Below are 22,665 nucleotides of genomic sequence, written 5' to 3' on the forward strand. Positions count from 1 at the left end.
TAATGCTTTCTGTACAGGCTGAATTGATGATATAACACGTTCTGAAACTACAAAACTATGAAATCATTTGCTGACAAAAGAATTGCTGATTCAATCTGGAACTGCGATCAAGTATTTTCAATAGCTGTGTTGACTTTAAGATCAAAATATTGTTTTACTTATTTCACCGTTGCAAACACTATATGCCAGTAGGTCACGTTTAGCTGGAGATAAAAACAGCAAGGGCTAAGTTGATTATTTGACCAGATACGTCTCCGTGATGTAGAGATTACTTCTGTTATCTTGAAGAATAAAAAGGTAGATCTTTAGAAAAAGGAAGATTTTACTTCATTCATCAACTACAATGACAGTACTTCCAGTTTTATTGGTCTCATTGGCCACCCTATGTGCTCTGATATCAATAGGTAAGACAGTACTTGCATCTCTATTGTTTCTATACAGACGTTGTTAATTCAATTATATAGCTCATGTATAGAGAAAATCCCTGATGGAATCCCATATTGCTGTGATTTTTTCTGGTGCTTTGATTAAACTCTCTTTAATGTTTTCTGATATTTCAAAGTTCACTCAAGCCTTTCTTACGGATGTGATACTTGTTCATGTACACATGTACTTGAATCTAGGAACTTAAAATTTTGGTTTTTACTTTCTAACTGACCTCAAAAAGGAGGCAGTTCATACCGTTTTCATGCTTTTTTAGCCTACTTCCCAGTAAGGGTCAGAAATGGAAGAAAAATGCATGAAAGAAGGCTTAATGCATCTTAAAAATATCGCGAAAACGAAAAAGAGTTCAAAAAAAAGAAAATAAATAAATAAATGAAATAAATAACGAAAAATTAAAAAATGGAAAGTAGGGTATTGAAATGGGGAAAAATGTCTGGGTTCGAACGTTTTTTTTTTTTTTTCCAGTGATCTCAGCGAGGACACCTCATTCCTATATATCATTTTTTGATTAGAACAATTTTCCGTTCAATTTTGAACAGTTCAAATCCCTTAACATTAGCCCCTATGGGGAAACTGAAAGTCAATAGAGATTCCGAACTTGAAGACGGATTCACTACAAATAAATTTTGTTGGTAACAGCTCTTGATGATCAACCCATGACTCCGACTCCGATCATTTGGGGCACCTGATTCCGACTCTGACTCCTGTGTCCAAAAATTAAACGGACTCCGACTCCCCGATTTCGTCTCTGACTTCGTAGCTTTGGCAAAAACTTATACACGGAGGAAAAATTACTGACTCCGACTCTTGGAAGTTCGACTCCAACTCCTTTATGCCAAAATAAGTCCGACTCCGACTCCACAAACATCAGCAGAGTTGCGGTTTTAGGAAAAAATGAGATTCCAACCCATTGTCTTTCAATTAAAAACCTTCGGCCCCCGAATCTGACTCTTTTGCCCTAAAATGAGATTGACTCCGACACCGCAGCCATGGTTTTAAGTGTGAATTAATTATTGTTAATATCATTTGTTTTAATTTTCACTCTAAAGTTTTACTTTATGTATTCAGTTTTTGGCGGAGAAATTCCGAGTGCTTTATGTTTCTGCAACAAAAAAAAAAAAAAAAAAAAAAAAAAATGCGCAGACGATTTTTTTTTCGACAATGAAAACTATTTCTTAAGTTGACATTTTATTGTTTTTATTTATTTTTAAAATTATATTAGTTCATTTTTAAAATTATTTTTTGGAAACAGGGGAAAAACAAACGTTTTTTTTTATTTGTTTTAATGAGCTCATTAGTTTTAATTCTATTTTTTTCTTTTTGAAAGCGGTTAAAGATTTTTTTTAATTAAAAAAAATATATTAGCAACTTTGTTCAAAAAATGCTGCTACTTTATTTGTTTATTTATTTATTTGTTAAGCATATAATTCTTTAGATGAGCGAGGCTTATTTTGTTTCCAGAAATCGGCTTAAAATATTAAAAATTATGGCATACATAATTTGCGATTTTAGCTATTGTTTCAGAATACTGATCAGATACTGGACAATATTTTTGGCATATGGGAGACGTCAGAGCGTTATTCGATTAGTGAATTCGCTACTATATATATTTATGAGGATATTAAATATTTAAATCATTTTTTCAATGAGTTCCATAAAAACTGTTCGCCATAAAACAGTAATATTTAAAGTAATTCTAATGAAAGTTTTGAATCGAGACTTCTCTGAAACAGATATGAAATTCTTTGCTGTAGTAGGATGCTGTAGCCTATATCGACAAGAGTTTCGTGTGGTTACAACGTACTAGTTATTTATTTATTTTGACTTTCGACGCTTTGTCAGTGATGGATTTACACGTTTACTGGCCCGTCTTAATATTTCGGGGGTCCCTTCGAGATGAACAGAATTACGTATGTAATGTTTCTTAAGCCGTTTTGGACTCTCTTTTTGAGCCCGTATGTCGTGAGGGTCCCTCACAATTGCAACATGGTATGTGGGGTACAGATGTGGACGACAGAGTGAACGTCGAGACCCTTTATACTTAGAGATGCGACACAGGCAGAAATAGCGTCTATGCGCATAGGGTAACAACCCCAGTAATTGGCACTTTACGAGTTTGTCCTTAAACTTACCTCTGTTTTCATTTCTTGGAAAAGAAATATTTACTTGTAAATATTTTTGTATCAAAGAATGCACATCTGTGCACCTATTCAGTTCACAAAAAGCAAAAATATTTGAATAGATATCCTTATAAAAATGTTTGTATAAAAAGTTACCAAAATCACCAGTAATTGGCACCTGATACCCCAGTGTATGACACCATGTGGTCCAGTGATTGGCACATGTTAATAAAACTGGGAAATCCTTTTATTTTTCACTTTTAAATTACATACAAATTAGATCATCGTAAGAAACATAACTAACGATAATTTAGAGTTGATAATTTTACATAAATTAATGTTAAATTACACATCTCAACGTTAAGAACGTATTTTAGAGAAATAAAAATTTAGAATGTTACATGAAAAAAAAATATCGTGATTATTGCTGTTTCATCAGCCGGCATGCAGTTTCGATTTTAAGAATTATAGATGTTTTCACATGTTGTTGTTTTATGCATGCTAGGCTGGCAATTTGGGGTGCGCTGCTTTACTTTTCCAACTGTACCGCAATTTGGTGTGAAGTCTGACTTCCACAGTACACAGAAGCCCCCATACACACCCATACACAGCATAACAACACATTCACACAAAGGAAGGACAACGACAGGAGAGAGAAAGTACATCCACGCCCAAGCCCGGATTCGAACCCGGGACAACCTCATCGTAGTAAGACTCCTCTGACCACTAGACAAGGCGGGCAGCAGCTGTTTTCACATAAAAAGGAACATTAAACGGATGATTCAAAGGGACCACAAGAAAAAATAAAAGAAAGAAAAAATGAAACAGTTCTCTACAGTCATAATATATGACTGTGATGGCAACACATATTTGCTTTTTTTTTTTCAATTTAACAGTAGATCCCGGAGGATTTAAATCAATAGTAGAACCTACACAATATTTTTGCTGCAAAAGTATCAGAAATCAAACTAGTGACTCATTGAACAACACATTAGGGACTATAGGCATATGTGTCAATTACTGGAGACTAGCAAAACTGAAGCACTACTAAATGGCATCCATCATTTCTTCAAAAACCCAAAAAGAGACAAAAATTTTCTTCTACTCATTCAAAGTAACACCTTTCAACTAAACAAAACTTTTGACAACCAAAATTTAAAATGAATTTTAAGTCTGAGTTTAATTGATTGATGTGCATGCTTCCCTGATGCCGGAGAAGAAGCTTTTGCAACAAAAATGGCTGATTCGACACAGGCCACAATTGTTTCTCTTTTCCATGCACTGCTACCATTTAGTAATATGAATTCAAGTTATAATCTTCAAAGTAAATGTACATTCAGTTGATATATAGCCTTCTACTTTTCAAAGATTGGATATGAATCTTATTTTATGACATTTATGTTGTAAGTGCCAATTACTGGAGACCTGCCAATTACTGGGGGTGTTACCCTATTTTCGAGTTGAAAAAATCGTCCGACTAATTTTGGCTAAGGCATTTGCACTTGCCTCCATATCGCTCTAGGTCCGGAGGCTAGATTCGTTTGGTATTCACGTATCGCCCCTGCCGTTATTATGTCGCACCCCGGCAAGGAAAGTGACACATATCGAAAGATAAGAAAAACTTACTAGCAACGGATTTAAAATCTAAATTTAATATTCTTGCCACAAATTCGTAGAATGTTAGCTCACACATCTTTTGAGTGGTAGCGTTGTTGTTTAGTCCAGTCAATGAACACATTGTAGCGTGCATGGAATATGCGATAATTTTTTACTTCAGAATATTGCTAGGGGTATTTAGTAAGTAAACATACTAAAAGTCCCCGCCCCTAGGGGTGAGCTAAAGGTGGGAGGGAGGGGGAAGCAAATTTTGGGTTTTTCGAATGCATGTCGGAAACGGTGGAAAAATTGCGTTCAAAATAAAAATTCAAGCTAAATAAAGTTCCTATAAAACTGTTTCTACACATATTTGTGAAATTTCCAATAATTTTCCGGGTATATGTTATGAAAAATCGATGATTTTCGCAAAAAAACTCTCTTTTTGTCAAACATTTGCTTCTAGTGCCTCTCAGGATCAGTATGCATATAACTTGTCAGTGACAAAGTTGTAGAGTTTTAAATTTCCTTCAATTTGATATGCTACTTTATTACATTTTATTCAACCAATCAAAAGGTATAGAATTCCAAACACGCACCTTTATGGCAAAAAATGGAACACTTAGGGGAGGGTGGCCCAAAGCGGGTAGGTTTTCGAAGAACGCCCAAAAATTGGAGTTTTTAGTTTTTATCGCAAAAATTTCTGTTTTATTTCGTAGCATGGTTCTTGAACTTCAAAAGCAAAAGTGATTTTTTTATTATTTCAAAACCAATACTTATGTATTATCAAACTTTACAAACACTTGAAAAACACGCTTGGCCTTACCAGGGAGCCCAAAGCGGGTGCTAAACTAATTGTGATTTGGTACATTTATCAATCAAATATGAAGTTATAAATGATTAAAATAATTGACTAGCTACCTTCCATTACAAAAAAAGTTGTACTTATCCAATTTAAAGTCAGCACATTTTTTTCTAAAACATAAAAGAATAACCGATTAAATTAATAAACTAATTAACTGCTATCCTAAAAAACAACTTTTTAAATATATACTTATCCTATTGAAATAGAAAATCTAAGTCAGCACACGAGTCAAGAAATTATAAATAAATATATAAATAAATCCTATACTGGATTTGCCCGACCCGCTTTGCCCGAAGGCACGTTCTTTATTGCCATAATTATAACCTTAAATTTAAACGAGCTGATGTGTGCATCACATGACTTCCTTTTACTCCAATTTAATGTCATTTCCCCATTACTGGAAGTTTTAATGTGATTCAATAGTTTACTTTCTAAATATCACCAACAGTGACCAAATTACAACCAGATTTTTTAAAAAAATCGCCAAATTTGTCGCCAACTTGGCGACAAAACTTGGCGAAAAAAACACTGGCGGTATATCGCCAAGTGTCCGCCAAATTTTAACACCACTTGAGTTACATCGAAATTAACAATGATTTCCCCCCAAAAAGGAACAAAAGACCCTTTTAGAAACACCCGAATGCAACCAAAAGGGGAGGTGCGCAACTAGACCTCACTAGGAGTCTACGTACCAAATTTCAACTTTCTAGGACATACCGTTCTTGAGTTATGCGACATACATACGCACATCCGCACATACCTACATACATACATACACAGACGTCACAAGAAAACTCGTTGTAATTAACTCGGGAATCGTGAAAATGTTATTTCGCGTGTCTATACGTTCTTAGGCACTTATCCACGTGTGGTCGAGTCGAAAAAAAAATCAACGTTCATTCGGGGGTGAGTAAAATGGAAATTAAGGTCGATTTTTGAGTGAACTTTTTTCGCAATACAATACTTCCTTTTTTGTGAAAGGAAGTAAAAAGAAACAAACGAAATGACTATCGTAGTTTGAAGTGTATCTGTCAGAATAACGTAATATTATTGACAATAAAAAAAATAAGCTGGTCTTCGACTAATCACAAGTTAGAAAATGTCTTTTTTTTTTTTGGAAATGTATCATTTTTTTTAATATTAATTTTAACCTGGTTGCGCCATGCCGCTTCACTGCTGCTTCGCTGGGACTGATTAAAACTGGGGGCTGTTCATGTAAACACGACATACGTATGCATCGCCGCTTACGCACCATAATGGGGGGGGGGGGGCATACAAAGGTCTACCCGGTTTGATCAACTTACCCGCTTTGGGCCTCCCTCCTCTGCCATTCACAAATTTTGAACAAACTCCAAAGGGTCGCACACTCCATCTTCCCTCAATGAATTCGACAATCCTGATTGACAATGAAAAAGTATTTGTGGATTACTACAACACCAATGATGTCACGATTCCAGCGGGAGGGGGGTTATGAAATTGTGACTTTTTGACAGGGGAAGAGTAAAACGATGTGTGACATCAAGAATTTTTTAATAAGAATATATTTATGAAAGGTTGTTTATAAAACGTAATCTGTGACAAAGGAGGAAAAGGGTTAAAAATGCTGAAAAAATATGTAATATCATTTATGGACAATTTTTTTACCAAGGAATCGGACAAAGATTTGCAGAATTACGTATATGAAGTATGAATCAGTGGACTGACGAAGTGAAGAAAGACAGCACTATACATTAGGGTGGGCCGAAATAAGCCGAAAAAATTTTTTTTTCGAAATCAATTTTTGGATAGCGCGCAAAAGTTGCGTAGTGAGCTAGTTAGCACTCACAAAAAATTTCTTGGATATTAAAAAATATCTAGCCGGCGCTATTTGACACTGAAAAACCGAAAAAAAAGAGATAAATGAATTTTTGTCGAATTTTTTTTAAAAAACTAAATTTCAAATATTTTGCTGGAATGCACCGAAAATGTTATATAATGAGCCAGTTCGAGCCCATAAAATGTTTCATTGATTTTAATGAGCATTTAACCGCTCCTTTCCGACATCAAAAATTGGAGAAAAATGAAAAAATATTGAATTTCCTTAAAAACCAATGTGAAAATTATTTTTCAAAATTAAATCATAGACTAATTAATTAAATAGCGCCATTAGTCATAGTAATTATTATCACGCAATAGTATCATACATTTTCGAGAACTACATATATAGATAATAAAATTTTAAAAAAGAAATCTTCAAATTTGATTTATAATACCTCATGCATAATGAATATTATTTTTTTGGAATAATATTGTCTCTTGTTATCAAAGATGGAAGTTCTTTCCTAGCTTGAAGTTTAGCACGAATGTATCTATCTCGTGCAGTTTCACCACGAACTTTTATTGCAGCTTCTGTTATTAGTTTCACACAACGTTTCACAGCTTGCGTGTGACAGGGAAATTTCTCGAAAGTAAACTCTGTAGAATGTTCCTTGCACATTTCTTTCCATTGTTGGTCTTTTAGATGCATTGTAAGAGGTGGTTCTGTTACAACACAGTTTGCCCAATCAACTAAATCAACATAATCAACGGCTTCAAAATTGAGTTTAGGACGCTCAAAAAATCGTGCACTATCCGAGCTCTTCGTCTTCTTATTTCTAGAGTTCAGAATGCGCCTAACAGCTAATTCCCGAATGTATTTTCTTGAGTCAAACAACATTGTCAACAGTAGCTGTTCAGGATGAGCGAAATATGCATTACTTGAGAGAACTTTGAAAATTATCTCCTTAACGTTGTCTGGAAACTGCCTTGCAAGAGAAATCATTTTCCAAAAATGTTGGGCGCGGTACTGGCAGTTCGATTTCATTTTTATTTCAAACCACATTGGAGCATAAACTAAAATTACATACTTTACAAGAATTGTAAGGTTTTCTGATGGAGTTGGAGTGCCTATATACAAGCGTAACAAACGGTTTGTAGTTGTCAGCCATCGCGCATGACTGACTGAGTTTGCCTGGGCTACTGTCAGCCACGCTTGAAGGACAACTACCATCTTTTACGGCAAGACAGATTCTATACAAATATTGTTGTTCATTACTTAAATTTTTTATATCTTCTATGTCCAAAACCAGAAGATTGCAGTAAATTTTATCAAATTTGACCCCCCCATTTTTTTTCACAATCTCTAAGAAGTTGTTCGATAGCTCCAGAATATGAATGCAGCCACTTTGTGCAACCGTCCAATTCCAGTATAAGATATCTCAGTGGCAACTCATTGTGGACATTGGACACAAGAGAGGACCTCTTTAATTGCTTAATTCCCAGCTGTGGAGGTGTAGAATTACAGCATTTCTTGTCGGGGGGTTTTGTCTCTTAAGTGGGTCATAAAGTCGAGAGGAAGAAATGGCTTGAGAAAAAGAAGAATAATTGCGTTCAATTCATTAATCAGTTTAAAGGACTTCAGAGGATTCCCATTTTTTTAATACTCAAGGGCTCTATTTGTCAAATATATATAAAATAGTTATAAAATAATCTTAGGAATAATAGAAGTAGTTGAGCACCGTTTATTATTCAGGAGAAACAATTGGAACCGAAGATTAAAAAATTAGCATCTTATGTAACTATTTTTTATTTGAGTGTGTGCATTTTTTAAAATTAGCGTACAAATGTCGCATAAAATTGATTGAATTTTCACTGTTTTTTCTAAGTAACGTATTGCGTAACATTTCAGTACTTACTTATTTCGAAACTACTTTTAATTTTTTTTTTTTTTTTTTTTTTCCATTTTTCCAATGTTTCAGTCTTAAAGGAGCGCAGCTAAATATTCTACGAAATGTATAAAAGTCTTTGAGGATTTCAAATAATTCACTGACAGATACTTCTAATGTTTGCTGAAAATAGCTTCAAACTTTTATTTTCGACCCCCCACCCCACTTTTTTTTTTTTTTTAGTGCATTTTTGCCCCTTTTTTTCAATTTTTCGAGGTCAAATAGCGCCGGCTAAATATTAAACAAATTTAGCGAAATTTTTTATGGGTAATAACGGGCCCATATAGCAACTTTTCCGCACTATCCAAAAACATATTTCCAAAAAAAGTTTTTTCGGCCCACCCTACTATACATACTGTTCCAGGAAATTGATAACGACATTGATTTAATTAAATTTGAATTTGTTGTTCCTGAGGATACCTAGTCTACAAAACTGTTTGGCAAAAAGTGACCACTGTATAAACCATGTGGACATTAATGTCAGTTAGAAAATTGAAACTACGGCCAAACAAGAAGGTTTCTGTCCAACTTTCATAATAAGTCAGCTGACATATCCGCTAAAGATGAAGCTGTTGAAAAACGAGAAAAATACGCTCCGAGCTTTAGGTGATGATGACGTTGATACTGCGAAGATTGCTGTCATCTGATGGCAAAATTCTTCGGTAGGTATTATTTGAGAGGAAGTCCTCCAGGTTGTTCTCTTGATAGCCAAATCCAGAACTGATCACAACATTCTGCTGGTGAGATCTGGAAGAGGAACTTGGGATCCGCAGCGCGTCTCAGAAGAAAAAAAGTTTGTAAAAAAATGTACCAAAAATCTAAAACCAATTGTTCAAAAATTTTTAGATATTAATTATTTTACCATTTATGAACATAATATATTTCATACAATAGATGAATCCATCCTTATATATTTTTTATGTAGCCTGTTTTTTGTTCCCACGCGCGATCTTCCTCAGTTCTTGATCAATTTCTTTGATTTAAACCTTATTTTAAAGCTTATCGTACAGGCTAATGACAAAAAATAGACCCACGTTCAAAAAATTGTTTTTTTCTGTCAAAAAAAAAAAACATGTTTTAAAGAACCAGAATGAGGTTTCCGGTTAAATTTATAACTTTAACTTGCACTATAGTGCCTAGAAAGAGTAGTGTGCCGATCGACGAAGAAAAAGTGAGGTCGGATCTGAGGAAAACCCAGATGGCGCTGCGCTCGAGGAGTTCGTTATGCTCCTCAATCAGACTCGTTTTAAATCAGCGATTGCATGCTGATTTCTCAGTTTAAAAGCCCCGTTTTCCGGATTGAACTTATTTCAGCGCAAAAGACGAATTCTTTAATAAGTGTTATTTGTCACATGGGTGTTCATTTATTTTTTGAAGCATATAAAATTACCTACTGCTAATTTATCTTCAATGAAAATAGTAGACTATAAGTATTCAATAACTGCGCGTCTCTTAATTCTCTACTAATAATAAAGCTGAAAGTCTCTCTGTCTGGATTTCTGTCTGGATCTCTGTGACGCGCATAGCGCCTAGACCGTTCGACCGATTTTCATGAAATTCGGAACAAAGTTTGTAGCTTGGGGGTGTGCACCTCGAAGTGACTTTTCGAAAATTCAATTTTGTTCTTTTTCTATTTTGATTTTAGGAACATTTTCCGGGAGCAAAATTATCATAAGAAGGACGAGTAAGTTACGAAATTATCATGACGTGGAATTGTAACATGGGAAGAGCGAATGAACATAGCCAATTGGCGAGAAATTCATCATCCATTATTTGTAAATATACAGGCTAATCAAATGACCTTTTAATTTTCTACTACGGGCAAAGCCGTGCGGGTACCGCTAGTTTCAAAATAAAACTGTTTCTAAATTCTTGAAGCATATAATCAGGGCTTCTCAGTCTGAGTCGTAGAGTCGGAGTCGCTTGAAAACTTATCGACTCCGACCTGTTTCCTTTTAATTTTCAAGGACTTTCCTTACATTAAAAAAAAAATAATAGGACCACTTGCTCCGATCACATATATAACTATAAACTAATTTGCAAATAACTGCAGTTGGAAAACAGCTGGCTAGATTATTTGTTGAATTTTCGGTAATACTAATCAACGTCAAACTGCTAGCTTGCTTTTTTTTATAACGTTCTTTAGAACCTGTCAGCAAACGGTTTTGTTGACAATAATTATCGAAATAGAAGTAGTTTTCGAATCTGACATTATCACTGTCAAAAAAAAAAATGTATTTTTATCTTTTATCTCAGATGTAAAATAGCGAAAGAAATGTATCCTTAAAAACTAAAAACAAATGGGGAACCTCCTCGTCCCTCTCCTTTGTCTAACATTGCTTATGGACAAAGGAGAAAAGCTTTAAAATGTTCTTTTAAAAGGACGCGCAGCTTCTGAATCTCCCTACCCTTAATCAGGAAACAACATGACAGTGTTACAATTAAAAAATCTAAATAAGTAGCGATCAAAAGAACATTGTGATGCATGTTTTTGGATGCAAAAAATGTTTTCCAGTTGTCGATATATAAGATTTTAAAGCCTTTCCACATAATTTTCATTATATTTAAAACTACAATATTTGAAGATTTCTTAAATTTCATACAAACCCAATATTCGTTAGGCAAATTAATATGAACAATTTCATTTATAATAGATTTATACGTGGTTATTTCAGTTTCATCTGCGGTTAGTTTTATTTTTTTCAAACAGGGAACATTTTTCTTAACTGCATAATTCCTGATGGACCTTTTCTTTGGTAATTTTTTAGTAAAGTATGTTGGCAGATTTGGGAAAATTGTCGGAATTGCATCATCTTTCAAAAAAGTTTTTTCCCGAGGAATCAAAACTTCCTCAGCATTTATAATATGCTTAAAATGCGTTTCAATAAAATGTTTTTCGAAATGTAGAGCACAGATTGAGCAATATTCATCAAAAACTTTATCTAACCTGGGAATTAACGAGTTCCACTTCTTTAGTTTTTCTTTATCTGCTGGAGCTTTAAAAAGCGAAACATTTTCCTTGCATGTTTTGTACCCATTTTTGCACCCTAGTACGAATCAAGATAAAGCTTTACTTCTTCTAATGTTCAACTTTGATGCCTCCATTAAAAGCCTTAAACGCTCTTTCATGAAATATTCAAGAAATGAAGGTAAAAAAGAGAAACGCGAAGCTAAATTGTACTAAGTCCCGCGTCTACTAATGTAAACACCGCGAAATTGAACGTGCACTCTGACCGCACTGCCCTCTAGCGGTTTTCATAAAATTTGTCTTCAAGAATCGCGGGGAAAAAAGCGCCGGTAGGCACACTACTTTTTCTAGGCACTATACTTGCACTGTGCCCGACAGAGCTGAATAGCTCGATCGGCAGAGCGTTCGACTGTTAACCCTGGGAATGAGTGTTCGGGCCCGTGTCCGGACAATCTGCATCAAAAAATTAGAGGAATATCGCGCATTACATAAACATATGAAAACAGTAAATAAAAAATATGAGGGAATACAATAAATGAGATGGAAACGCTCCTTGATGTTATGAAAACTTTATGCAACATGGAGCTAAATTGATTCTTAATTGTAAGGCTTTTTTTAAAAAAAAAAGCCTTGGCTCCGGTCTGAAAATTAAAGCATAATGTAAGCGAAAATATAAGTATCAGGTTTAAGATTTCAGATTACAATGGAATTGTTTTTTGTTCAGAGAAAAATAATAAATCGTATATTGAAATAAAGATTCTTCTAATGAGTTTTTGACTCTTTCTACAAATAAAAGAAATTACTACCTCAAATCGAAGGGTAAAATATATTTTTTTCCTTCTTTCTGCAAAAAAAAAAAAAAACAAATAGCCCATCACATTTTTACTACTTTCGAAAAGCTACGCTTAAAAAGAACTTAGTTTCAAATTATTTTCTAATTTAACCGTGCTGTTAAATGATGAACACGTGCTGCCATCTAAGCCAAATTTCAAAAATAAAAACACTTCACTTCAATATCTTATCTTATATATTATTTCTATGGATCATTTTTCTGTCAGCATGCGAGATCTTTCTTATCTCTTGAAGAAATTCCCCCTCATTTTAAAACTGATCAGGCCGGCTAATGACGAAAAATAGACTTACGGTCTAAAGATCAAGTTTTCGGAAACTCCCTTAGCTGTTGCAAAAACGTGATGCAGCCAGTAGTTCTTATGCTGTTTTTTTTTTAAAGCAAAGTTCTAATACAATTTTCCAATTTTTTTGCGTCGCTTTCGGCAAAAAAATAAATAAATAAATAAAATTAACCCGCGGGTTTTTTTTTTTAAATAAAGCTTAAAAGCACTGGACTTAGTTCGGTTAAATTTTTAAATTTTTTTTCTGTATCGCGTTCGGCTATAAACTATCTGAACTTTGGGCAAGCCCGGTCTGTCCGACATAATTGCAAATTTTGATTAATATTACGCATTACATGTGCTCATAACATACAACAAATAACACACGTAATAAAATAAATGCAATGGGAATGCTACTTGGTATTTCGACTCCTTTATGCGCAGGCTACAGTTATCATTCAGATAATTTGACTGTTAATCGAAGGGTGTACTTCCTTTTTTATAAAAAAAAGCTTTGACTGCGTCCAGAACACTAAGCATAATGAAAGTTTAAAAAAGTATAAGATTTACCTCAAGGGAATCATTTTTGTGCAGAAAAACATTTTTATTGCATGCTGAAATGTAGATTTTTCTAATATCAGTGTTCAAACTTTTGTACAAATGAAAAAATACCACGCCAAATTGAAATTACGAGTATCACCCAGTAAGCCTTTAATTATTTATTCGAGTGCGACATAAAACATTAAAACTATTATCAACTTCATTAGTAAGAAATCATTTTCTACTCCTCTTCTTTCGGCTGAAAAAAAAATTCATTTTGTCTACGTTCGAAAAATTACACTTAAAAAACGGACTCAGTTCAATTGGTTTTAATTTTGAATTTTAAGTGTTCGATTAAAAGAAAAACATGTGCCGGCATTTAAGCCGTAACGGTTAAAGCAGCCTGCCATGGGAAATTGTTCAATATTCAAAAATAAAAACACTTATTTTCAATCTAATTTATTACTTCTCTATAATGTTTGTTTCAATCGCTACGTGAGATATTCCTCATTCTTTAAACAAATTCCCTGTTTTACAAATAATTTTAAATCGTATCATGCTGGCTAATGACAAAACATAGACGCACACTGTTAAAAATTTTCCGGAAAATTTACGGTAATTGTTACTGGCATCCATGTTGCCAGTAACTATTACCGTAAAAATCAAATGTTACTGTAAAATTTTACGGTTTCCTTGGTAGGCCGCAGCAACCAATTGGCGCTGGAATCGCTTATTTCTCCGGTAAAAATTACCGTAAAAATAAGCGATGCGTTATCCCGCCATTTTACAGTAACAATTACCAGAAAATCTTCCTGAATTTTTAACAGTGCATGATCTTACTTTTTTTTGGCAAAAAGCTTTTTTGCTGTTTTTTGTTACGCATTCCTTCAATGAATAGCATTCGAAAAGGAAGGCGCAATTGCTAGGTTTGTTGGAGTGACGTGCTGTTAATCAGAATGGCGCCAGTTCGAATCCATGCAAAAAAATATCTCTTTAACGTTTCTTTTTTTTCCTTCAGAAGCTCACATGGGAAGGACTCTATTTGCCACAACCTGTTTTTCCCATGCACAATTACTGCTTTTTCACGAGTCACTCAGCCACACTTTTAATGATATTTATGTTTACATTGAAAATACGTACAACCAAAAGGTGAGCGATGATCAAATTATCACAAAGTTGTATTTAACGTGGTTTTGTTACGATGTCTCCAAATTACATGCCTTCTCTTGCGCGCTTACTTTTTTCAGTTTACTTTTTTCGGTTCTTCTTCAAAATGTTCTTTCTTTGAAATTTTTAAAGAGCGAAGTGCCTTATGAAACGATTCGAAGCACAGTGCGAAGTTCCGCACGGGTCAACTAGTTAACTTACTTTTAAAATTAAGATAAGATCTCTAACTATTCAATAATATTTTAAGCTTTATAACTAAGTACAATGCTTAGATAAGATGTGATTTTGTTTTATGCTTTGCTTAAAGATGAGGTTTCCATTATCATGTACGTTTTCAGTATAAAATAATATGTTGAACAATTACTTTTCTGATTTATATTAATCATGGTACATAAGAAAAACTCCAAATTTTTTATTTTGTTCTAAACTGTAATTTTGGAGCAAAAGCAATAGAGTGAAAATCTGTTACAATAAGATAGTATAATGCAGTGTAGCTAAATTTAGAGCAATACATTCTAAAAATGCAAAATTAATTTATAAAAGTAAAATCAACTGATTTTAATTAATTATTTTGTTAAAAAACTCAATTGATTAAAATCAATGATTTTTTTTAAAATCACTTGATTTAAATCATGATTTTAATCACGATTTAAATCAAGCTGATATAAATCAACGAACCCTGCTGTAAATGCATAAGAAACTTTTAAATTTATAAAACACGCAACGAAGCATGAGTATCATGTAATAAATTTTATTTAAAATTGATCACATTTACAGAAACAAATATTCATTGAATTGCTCCTTTCGAAAATCGAAATTTGTTTCATTAGATTGTCTTAGAATTCCTAAAACTGACAGTAACATGTAATAAAATAAAAATTCCAAATAGTGATGAAAAATAACTCTCACAGGAAAAACGACAAGGAAAATGATTAGGGCCCGGGTTATGTGCACTAAAAATCATGGAGAAATGCATGCACTAAAAATACTTAAAATATTCATTAAAAGCTGAAGAAAAAAAAATGCTCTAAAAATGATATGAATATTTGTTCCATTTTTCTTCTTTTTACTTCCTTTTACAAAAAAAAAAAAAAAAGGAAGTATTGTATTCGCGAAAAAATTTTCACTCAAAAATCGACCTTAATTTCCATTTTGCTCACCCCCAAATGAATGTTGAGTTTTTTTTTTTTTTTTCCGACTCAACTACACGTGAATAAGTGCCTACGAATGTATAAACACGCGGAATATCCATTTTGACGATTCCCGAATTAATTACATCGAGTTTTCTCGTAACGTCTGTATGTTTGTATGTGCGGATAAGCGGATGTGCGTATGTGCGTATGTATGTCGCATAACTCAAGAACTGTATGTCCTAGAAAATCAAAATTTGGTACGTAGACTCTTAGTGGGGTCTAGTTGTGCACCTCCCCTTTTGCTTGCATTCGGATGCTTCTAAAGGGGTCTTTTGCCCCTTTTTGGGTGGGGGGGGGAATCATTGTTAATTTCGATGTAAACTCAAGCGTTGTTATAATTTGATGGACACTTAGTCTTTTGGTCGCCAAGTTTTGTCGCCAACTTGTCGAAAAACTTGGAGATTTTTTTTTTTTAAATGCGATTTCAATTTGGCCATTGTTGATGATATTTAGAGAGAAAACTATTGAATCACATTAAAATTGCCAGTAATATGGAAATGACATTAAATTGGAGTAAAAGGAAGTCATGTGATGCACACATCAGCTCGTTTTTAATTTACGTAATTTTTGTAACAATGGGTTTTATTTAGTCATTCAATAGGGTAATTACATGAAATTTACTGTTTTCCATCATAACTTTTTAAAACTAAGTTTTTAGTAATAAATTATAGCCTAAGGTGCTTCCTGATAATGTAGCTATCTATGGTGAAAAAATGGTTAAAATCTGTCCAGAAGTTTTGAAGTTTACCTCGGACGTACATAAATACAGAAGTAGCCATTTATGTATATAGACGAGGATACAATTCCTAAGAGAACAATAAATGTCATGCTTGCTCCAGAGAAGCCTAGAATCAAAATTTTCATTATGATTACTTTTAATATTGCTGTTGTTAGGCAACGAATTTTTGTAACAATAGGTTTTATAGTTAATCATCGAATGGTGAAACTACAGGAAATTTACTGTTTTCCATCATAACTTTCTTAAACTAAGTTTTTTGATAATAAATTATAGCCTAAGTTGCTTCTTGATAATGTGAAAAAATCTGTGGTGAAAATTTTTTTTAAATCCGTCCAGCAGTTTTGAGGATTACCCAAGACATACATACAGAAGTAGACATTTATGTATATACAGTGGCTCCCAAAAGTGTTCGTACACTTTGAAATTTTTTAGTAAAACCAAAATAACTCAAAACTGAATTCGAATATAAAGTCCAATATTTTTTCACATCATTCCTATGTCATTCTAAATATAACCCATTGTTTTTTTTTTCAAAATATTGACGAATCTTCTTTTTGAAATGGGTCAGAAAACGAAGAGACAGAGAAATAACACGCCACAAAAGTCATCGTACACTCAGATATTTTCGAATAAATTCATGATTTAAATTATCATATGCCGTTTAATTAGTATTTTTGCATTGTGTTGACCCTTATAAGTCATTTGGCTTTAATTTTTTTGTTTATTTATTCCATAATATATTGCTTATTACTACAAAATGGCTGGCATTCGTAAAAAAACCGCAAACTCCATTCAAATTTGAATTTTTTTCCCACAGTAGTGGTAAATTGGTTTGAAATGTCTCTAAATTAGTAAATTTATTTGTTTGTATAGTAAAGTGCTTGATAAAATGCTTTAAAGAAAGGAATCGGACAGAAAACAAGGTAAGAAACGGTCAACCGGCAAAGTTGACAAAACGTGATCGTAGATTTAAAGTTAAAAAATTTATGAAAAATACACATTTGAGTACTGTAAAAGTTTCTGCAGAGTTAAATGAAACATTTTACATTTAATTTTCACCTAAAATTGTTTGCCAAGTTTTTTGATTAGCTGGATTAAATGGGACCTCTTCCCGCAGATATTTTCTTGGTCGTGCGAGAAACAGAAAGCTTACGGTTTTTATCCCAAAATCAATGATAAATAAGCTAAAAACAGTTTAGAATCATGTCTTACTTACAGATAAAAAGTAATTCAACATTTTTGGTTAAATTTTTGTACAACTGTAAGTAGAAGAAAAAATTAGGAACTTAATCTTAAGAACTCAGTTGGATCAGTTAATCAGGACGATGAAGGTGTTTTAGTGTGAGTGTGCATATCAGCATCAGGACTTGGTAGTTTGTAATTTTTTGATGGAGAAATGAATCATGTTGTTCCTTTAAATATTCTGAAAACCAATTTTGAACTCTTAGCCAAAAATTTGGTTATTGGAAACAACTTTGTTTTTTATCAAGATAACGATAAGAAGCACACTGTTTTCAACGTTTGCGTCTAGTGCCTCGAAAATTGTCCTAAAGTTTAGAAAATACCACCTCAATCTCCAGATTGTAACTTAATGTAACGATTTAGAGATATCTGGAGGCTAGATTACGAAAATAGGACTTTAAAACGAAAATAGAGCTAGAAATAGTAATACCCGAAGTGTGGTAGAACACTTACTCAGAAATTACGCTAAAAAAGAAAGAAAAATAATGAAGTCTATTCCCAGACGTTTAAAAGGTTTTATGAATACTGTATGATATTCTACTAATTAATAACTTAATCAAAAGTTAGATTATTCAATAATATATAGACATTTTATAAAGTGTACGAAGACTTTTGTGAGATAAAATTTCGGGCACTTTTCGGTTTTTAGTTTTTAAAAAATTAAGTTTTAACATTTTTTGAAAACTTTTCATGCAGTTTTGTTAAAAATTGATCATAGATCATATAATTAAATACCTATTCCGAAATATTAATTCTAACCAATGATTTGGGGCCTATTTCGTTGAAAGTCGTAGGTGTACGAAGACTTTTGGGAGCCACTGTAGATGCAGTTAAGTTTACGCATAGAACGCACTACAAGACGACAAGCACCAACTTGCTAACGCACTAGAAGCTTTCTTCTTACACCAGTAAATAAAAGTTTTCTATCGGAAGAAATTAAGAATATGCTGATTTTTTGTTCATAATTAGTACTAAAGGGAAGGAGTATTATTTAACAGTCCCCCTCCCTTTTTAGCCCCTTAACAGCCACCCCCCCCCCCCCCCCCGAAGTTAGTTTTGCACGCGTTTCTAGTTATGAGCATATTTCGGTTACTGTTCATTTGAAATGCATACATAAACATTATACTATTTTATTCCTAAAAACAATTCTTCAACCTTAACTTTTCAGGAAAAAGTAGTATTCTTTCTATAAATCTCTTAAATTACGAAAAAGTTTTCAAATGTGTATTTTCTATTGGTTTTAGAAGACAACGCCTACGTTTTTGATAATGTCTTAAAATAAATGAAGAAAAGTAGTAACACATATTCTTACATTTTAAACGGCGTAATGATTGTACATATCGAAGATTATATTCGTGCTCTCTCCCCCCCCCCCTCCCCCCGCCTTTAAACTTTAATTTTTATTTCAAGTATTTCTAATTATGACCATGTTTCAGTGACTATTTTTAAAAACCCGCTTTATATAATTTTATTTTGGAAATCTGTTCTTTTAAGCCAATATATTTAGGACATTTCAGAAAATATATTTATTTTGAGCAAAATCTCTAAATTTGAAAACAATTGAACAGAAGTAGTAGTACAGTTTTTATCCTCTCGAACGGTGATTTTACGCATCTAACTTTGGAAATATTCACTCATTCTAACAGATAAATTCTGTAAGAGTATACTAAATGTGCGACCGTCACTGGTATTATCATCACAAACCTATCACTTACCTCTAATTTGTTTGATTAATTTTTTTCCATTTTTTTTCCTGAAAGAAATTTAAAGCAATAAAAATCGGTGTATTCCCAACTGCCACTAATGTGGTAAACCTCCCCCAAATATGACAAACCTAGAGCTATTGTGTTGATCCCCGGAAAGACCACCTGTCTAAAGACCTGGATCCGTCTCTTAAGTGGCGACACACTTTGATCCATGCACTGCGCGCCGCTTTCGACTGCGATTCGAGGCGGGCAGTCACGTGGGTTCAGTCCGCCATTTCGTGTCGTTGCCTGTGTGATTTCACTGTGAGGAATACTAGATATTTTCTATTTGCTATTCGTATTTTTCATCAAACGCAATCTTTAGTGTGAAGATGTCTTAGTGTAGTGCATTAAGATGTTCTAACAGTTCAAAATTACTGTATCGAAATACATTGAAATATTATTTATGTATTTTAAATGTTTTCATCAATGCTGCTGTGCAATTTCAGATACTTTTTGAAACTCTTGTTGAAATTGTAATATTTTTTACTTTTCATGAAACTGTCTGATGGTTTGTTAATTTTCATGGGATAATAAGGACACTCACTAAAATCATCATAAATAGTTCCTTCAAACATTGTAAAGCTCAACTATGTAACGGCACTTAATAAATTGCTAGCAGTAGTAAAATATTTGCCCTGTTTTTAAAACTGATTTTTCTGAGTTTAAGATAACAAAGCCGTCAAAATTTAAATACACTTATTATTTTATTTTTAATGTAAATTTTCTATTGTTTAGTTAGTTTCAAAATGTCTCAATAACTGTGGCAAAATTATTTTAAGAACATGTCGTTTGCTTTTAATTGTGTCATAGCCATGAGTTTCAGTGCGTTGCCAAGTTAATTATTTATCTATTTTGCGCATAAAAATTAAGATATTAAAAGTATGAAATTATTCATTTAAAAAAAATAAGCTTCTTTGAGATTATAGTAACATGTTACTCAAGCCAAGTTATATAATTACGTGAAGATTTTTTTTTTTTTTTTTTTGCCCGGAAAAAATCTGTTTTTGTTTAATTTTTATTTTGATGTGAAAATCTTTTTATAAAAATATATATATATATGATTTATCCTAGTATCTGTTAATTTATCAATTCATTATTACTACTTATAACAGTTCGTCACAGATGTAATCTGCACTCTTTTATTTGAATTCCTATTGCTATCAAATAATTCAATTATTATTTTGTTTTCAATATTGATTTAAAACTGTTTACATTTTATTATCAGTTCGTTGAATTTTTAAGAACTAGTAGTATCCTTAAAAATCAGGTTTTATGAAAGGCATTTTTTAATGTAAAATCGTCATGAGAAACAAAAAAGTGTTGGTAAAAAAAAAAAAAAAAACATGGAAGAGTCCTGCTGAAAATAAAATCTTATTAGATAAACCTTATTAGTTTTGCTATTTTTTAGAAGTGAATAATTTTCCATAAGAAAACTATACACATTAGTGGGACCACCGTGACAAAAATGCGCGCTTTCTTCGGTCCTTCCGGGCCTGGAACAACTAAGAAAAACCTAGGTGGCGCTACAGTCTAAGCGATTGAGATTCAAATCAACAATCCAATGTTTTGCTTTACGTTTTCCAACGACCGTTACTGAAAATGTTTGACCTTTCACCTTTCTGTAAGCAATGAATTGATGATTAACTGAAATAAAGGTAAGTGATCTGAAATGTTACTTCAAATGATTTAGTAACCTTTATTAAGGTTATGTTTTAATGTTTGCGTATGACAGTTGTTTCACACTTCTTACAGGTTGAATTTGTTGTTAGTCTCTCTATTGCTTTTTTAAAGGAATCCTTCCGATGTTTTAAATTCAGCTTTGCACTTGCATTAAAGATTAGTAAAAACGTTCAGTTTATCATTGTTTTTATTAAGTTAAAAAATCAGTGCAACTATTTAAAAGGAAAGCTAAGAATTCGATTGCTGGATCTCAGACAGCATATTGCAAGTTATATAGTGTCTTCAATTTACAATCTAGTGCTATACCTACAACATCAAATATCTTTCAGTTTTACATGAATAACTTTAATGTTAATTACTTTCTAAAATGCCATCTTTCTAGAATGGATAAACAAGTGAATAAAAGTAATTTCATAAGTTTAAAATATTGAATTGGTATTTTGGAAGTAAAAATGTAATACCAATCCAAATATCAACTGAATATTCGGTGCATCTACAATTGATTAGCAATGTTTAATGAATATTTAGAAAAAAAATTTTTTTTTAACTTTAGCTGCACATTTGGTTTAAATTATAGGAGAATGAATTTAAAGTGCTAAATTTTTCTCTTATTTCCTTAGTAAAATATTCAATTATTTAATTTATTTATTTTGGTTATATGCATGAGTATATAACGTTTTCTATGTTTTTCTCTTTTTAACCTACTATTTTTACTTTTTGAACTAATGGTGGTTATTTTACAATAATAATTGTTCTGATAAGTACTGTGTGATAGAGAAAGAGATATGAGAACCTTTCATGTGTCTTTCAAAAGGAAGTCTTAACTCTAAATTTGACCTATCTATTGAATTTATAAATATGCTTTAGTATATATATTCTTGAAAAACCATTCAACTCAATCTTACTTAGTTGGGATATGTTTTCAGTGCAAAATAATTGTACACAGAAATATTTTTATCTTAAGACCTATCAAAAAATGACATCATTTTCAACCTTTCTTTGTTTCTGTTTTTTAATTTTATATTACATATTTTAATGAAATTAAGAGTTGCCACTAAAAGGCTCGAAAACGTATCGATATTATCTTAAACGTTTGATGGAATGTATATTGATTTTCAAATTACAAGATAATAATGATAACAATAAAAAAAATACCTTGTCTATTTATTGGTAAACACATTTTCATAGTATTGTCATGTATAATATGCAATTAATAATTTGTTTCTGTTGAAAAATCTTTTTTTTTTTTTGGATGATCAGGCTTTTAGCAACGTTTTCAAGAAAATTTATTTTGAAGATTTTCACCATTTTACTTTTAATAAAAAATATTTTGCTTCAAAATTATTAGTTGTTATTTTTTTCTTTTTACTTTAATCTGTGGAAAACAATTCATGGGTAAACACATTTTAAGAAAATTTAATTTGCTCTTTCAATGAAAAAAAAGCTTGCAATCGAGTATATTGTCAGCGAACGAAGCAAAACGTTCGATCGCTTAGCGTGACTCACTCAAC

The 22,665-nt window shown here is 32.6% G+C and overlaps 1 protein-coding gene across 2 annotated transcripts in view; it reads left to right on the forward strand.

The window, feature by feature from the left end:
* The first annotated feature begins 328 nt into the window (after positions 1-328).
* LOC129234531 (uncharacterized transmembrane protein DDB_G0289901-like) overlaps positions 329-22,665 on the forward strand; it is a 224,433-nt gene continuing 202,096 nt past the window's right edge. For both annotated transcript variants that reach the window (XM_054868543.1, XM_054868544.1), the window contains exon 1: positions 329-404. In XM_054868543.1, coding sequence (XP_054724518.1) covers positions 344-404 — 61 coding nt within the window. In that variant the 5' untranslated portion in view covers positions 329-343. The remainder of the gene's footprint in view (positions 405-22,665) is intronic.

This window comes from Uloborus diversus, chromosome 1 (genome assembly GCF_026930045.1).
Source record: "Uloborus diversus isolate 005 chromosome 1, Udiv.v.3.1, whole genome shotgun sequence".
Classification (NCBI taxonomy): Eukaryota; Metazoa; Arthropoda; class Arachnida; order Araneae; family Uloboridae; genus Uloborus; species Uloborus diversus.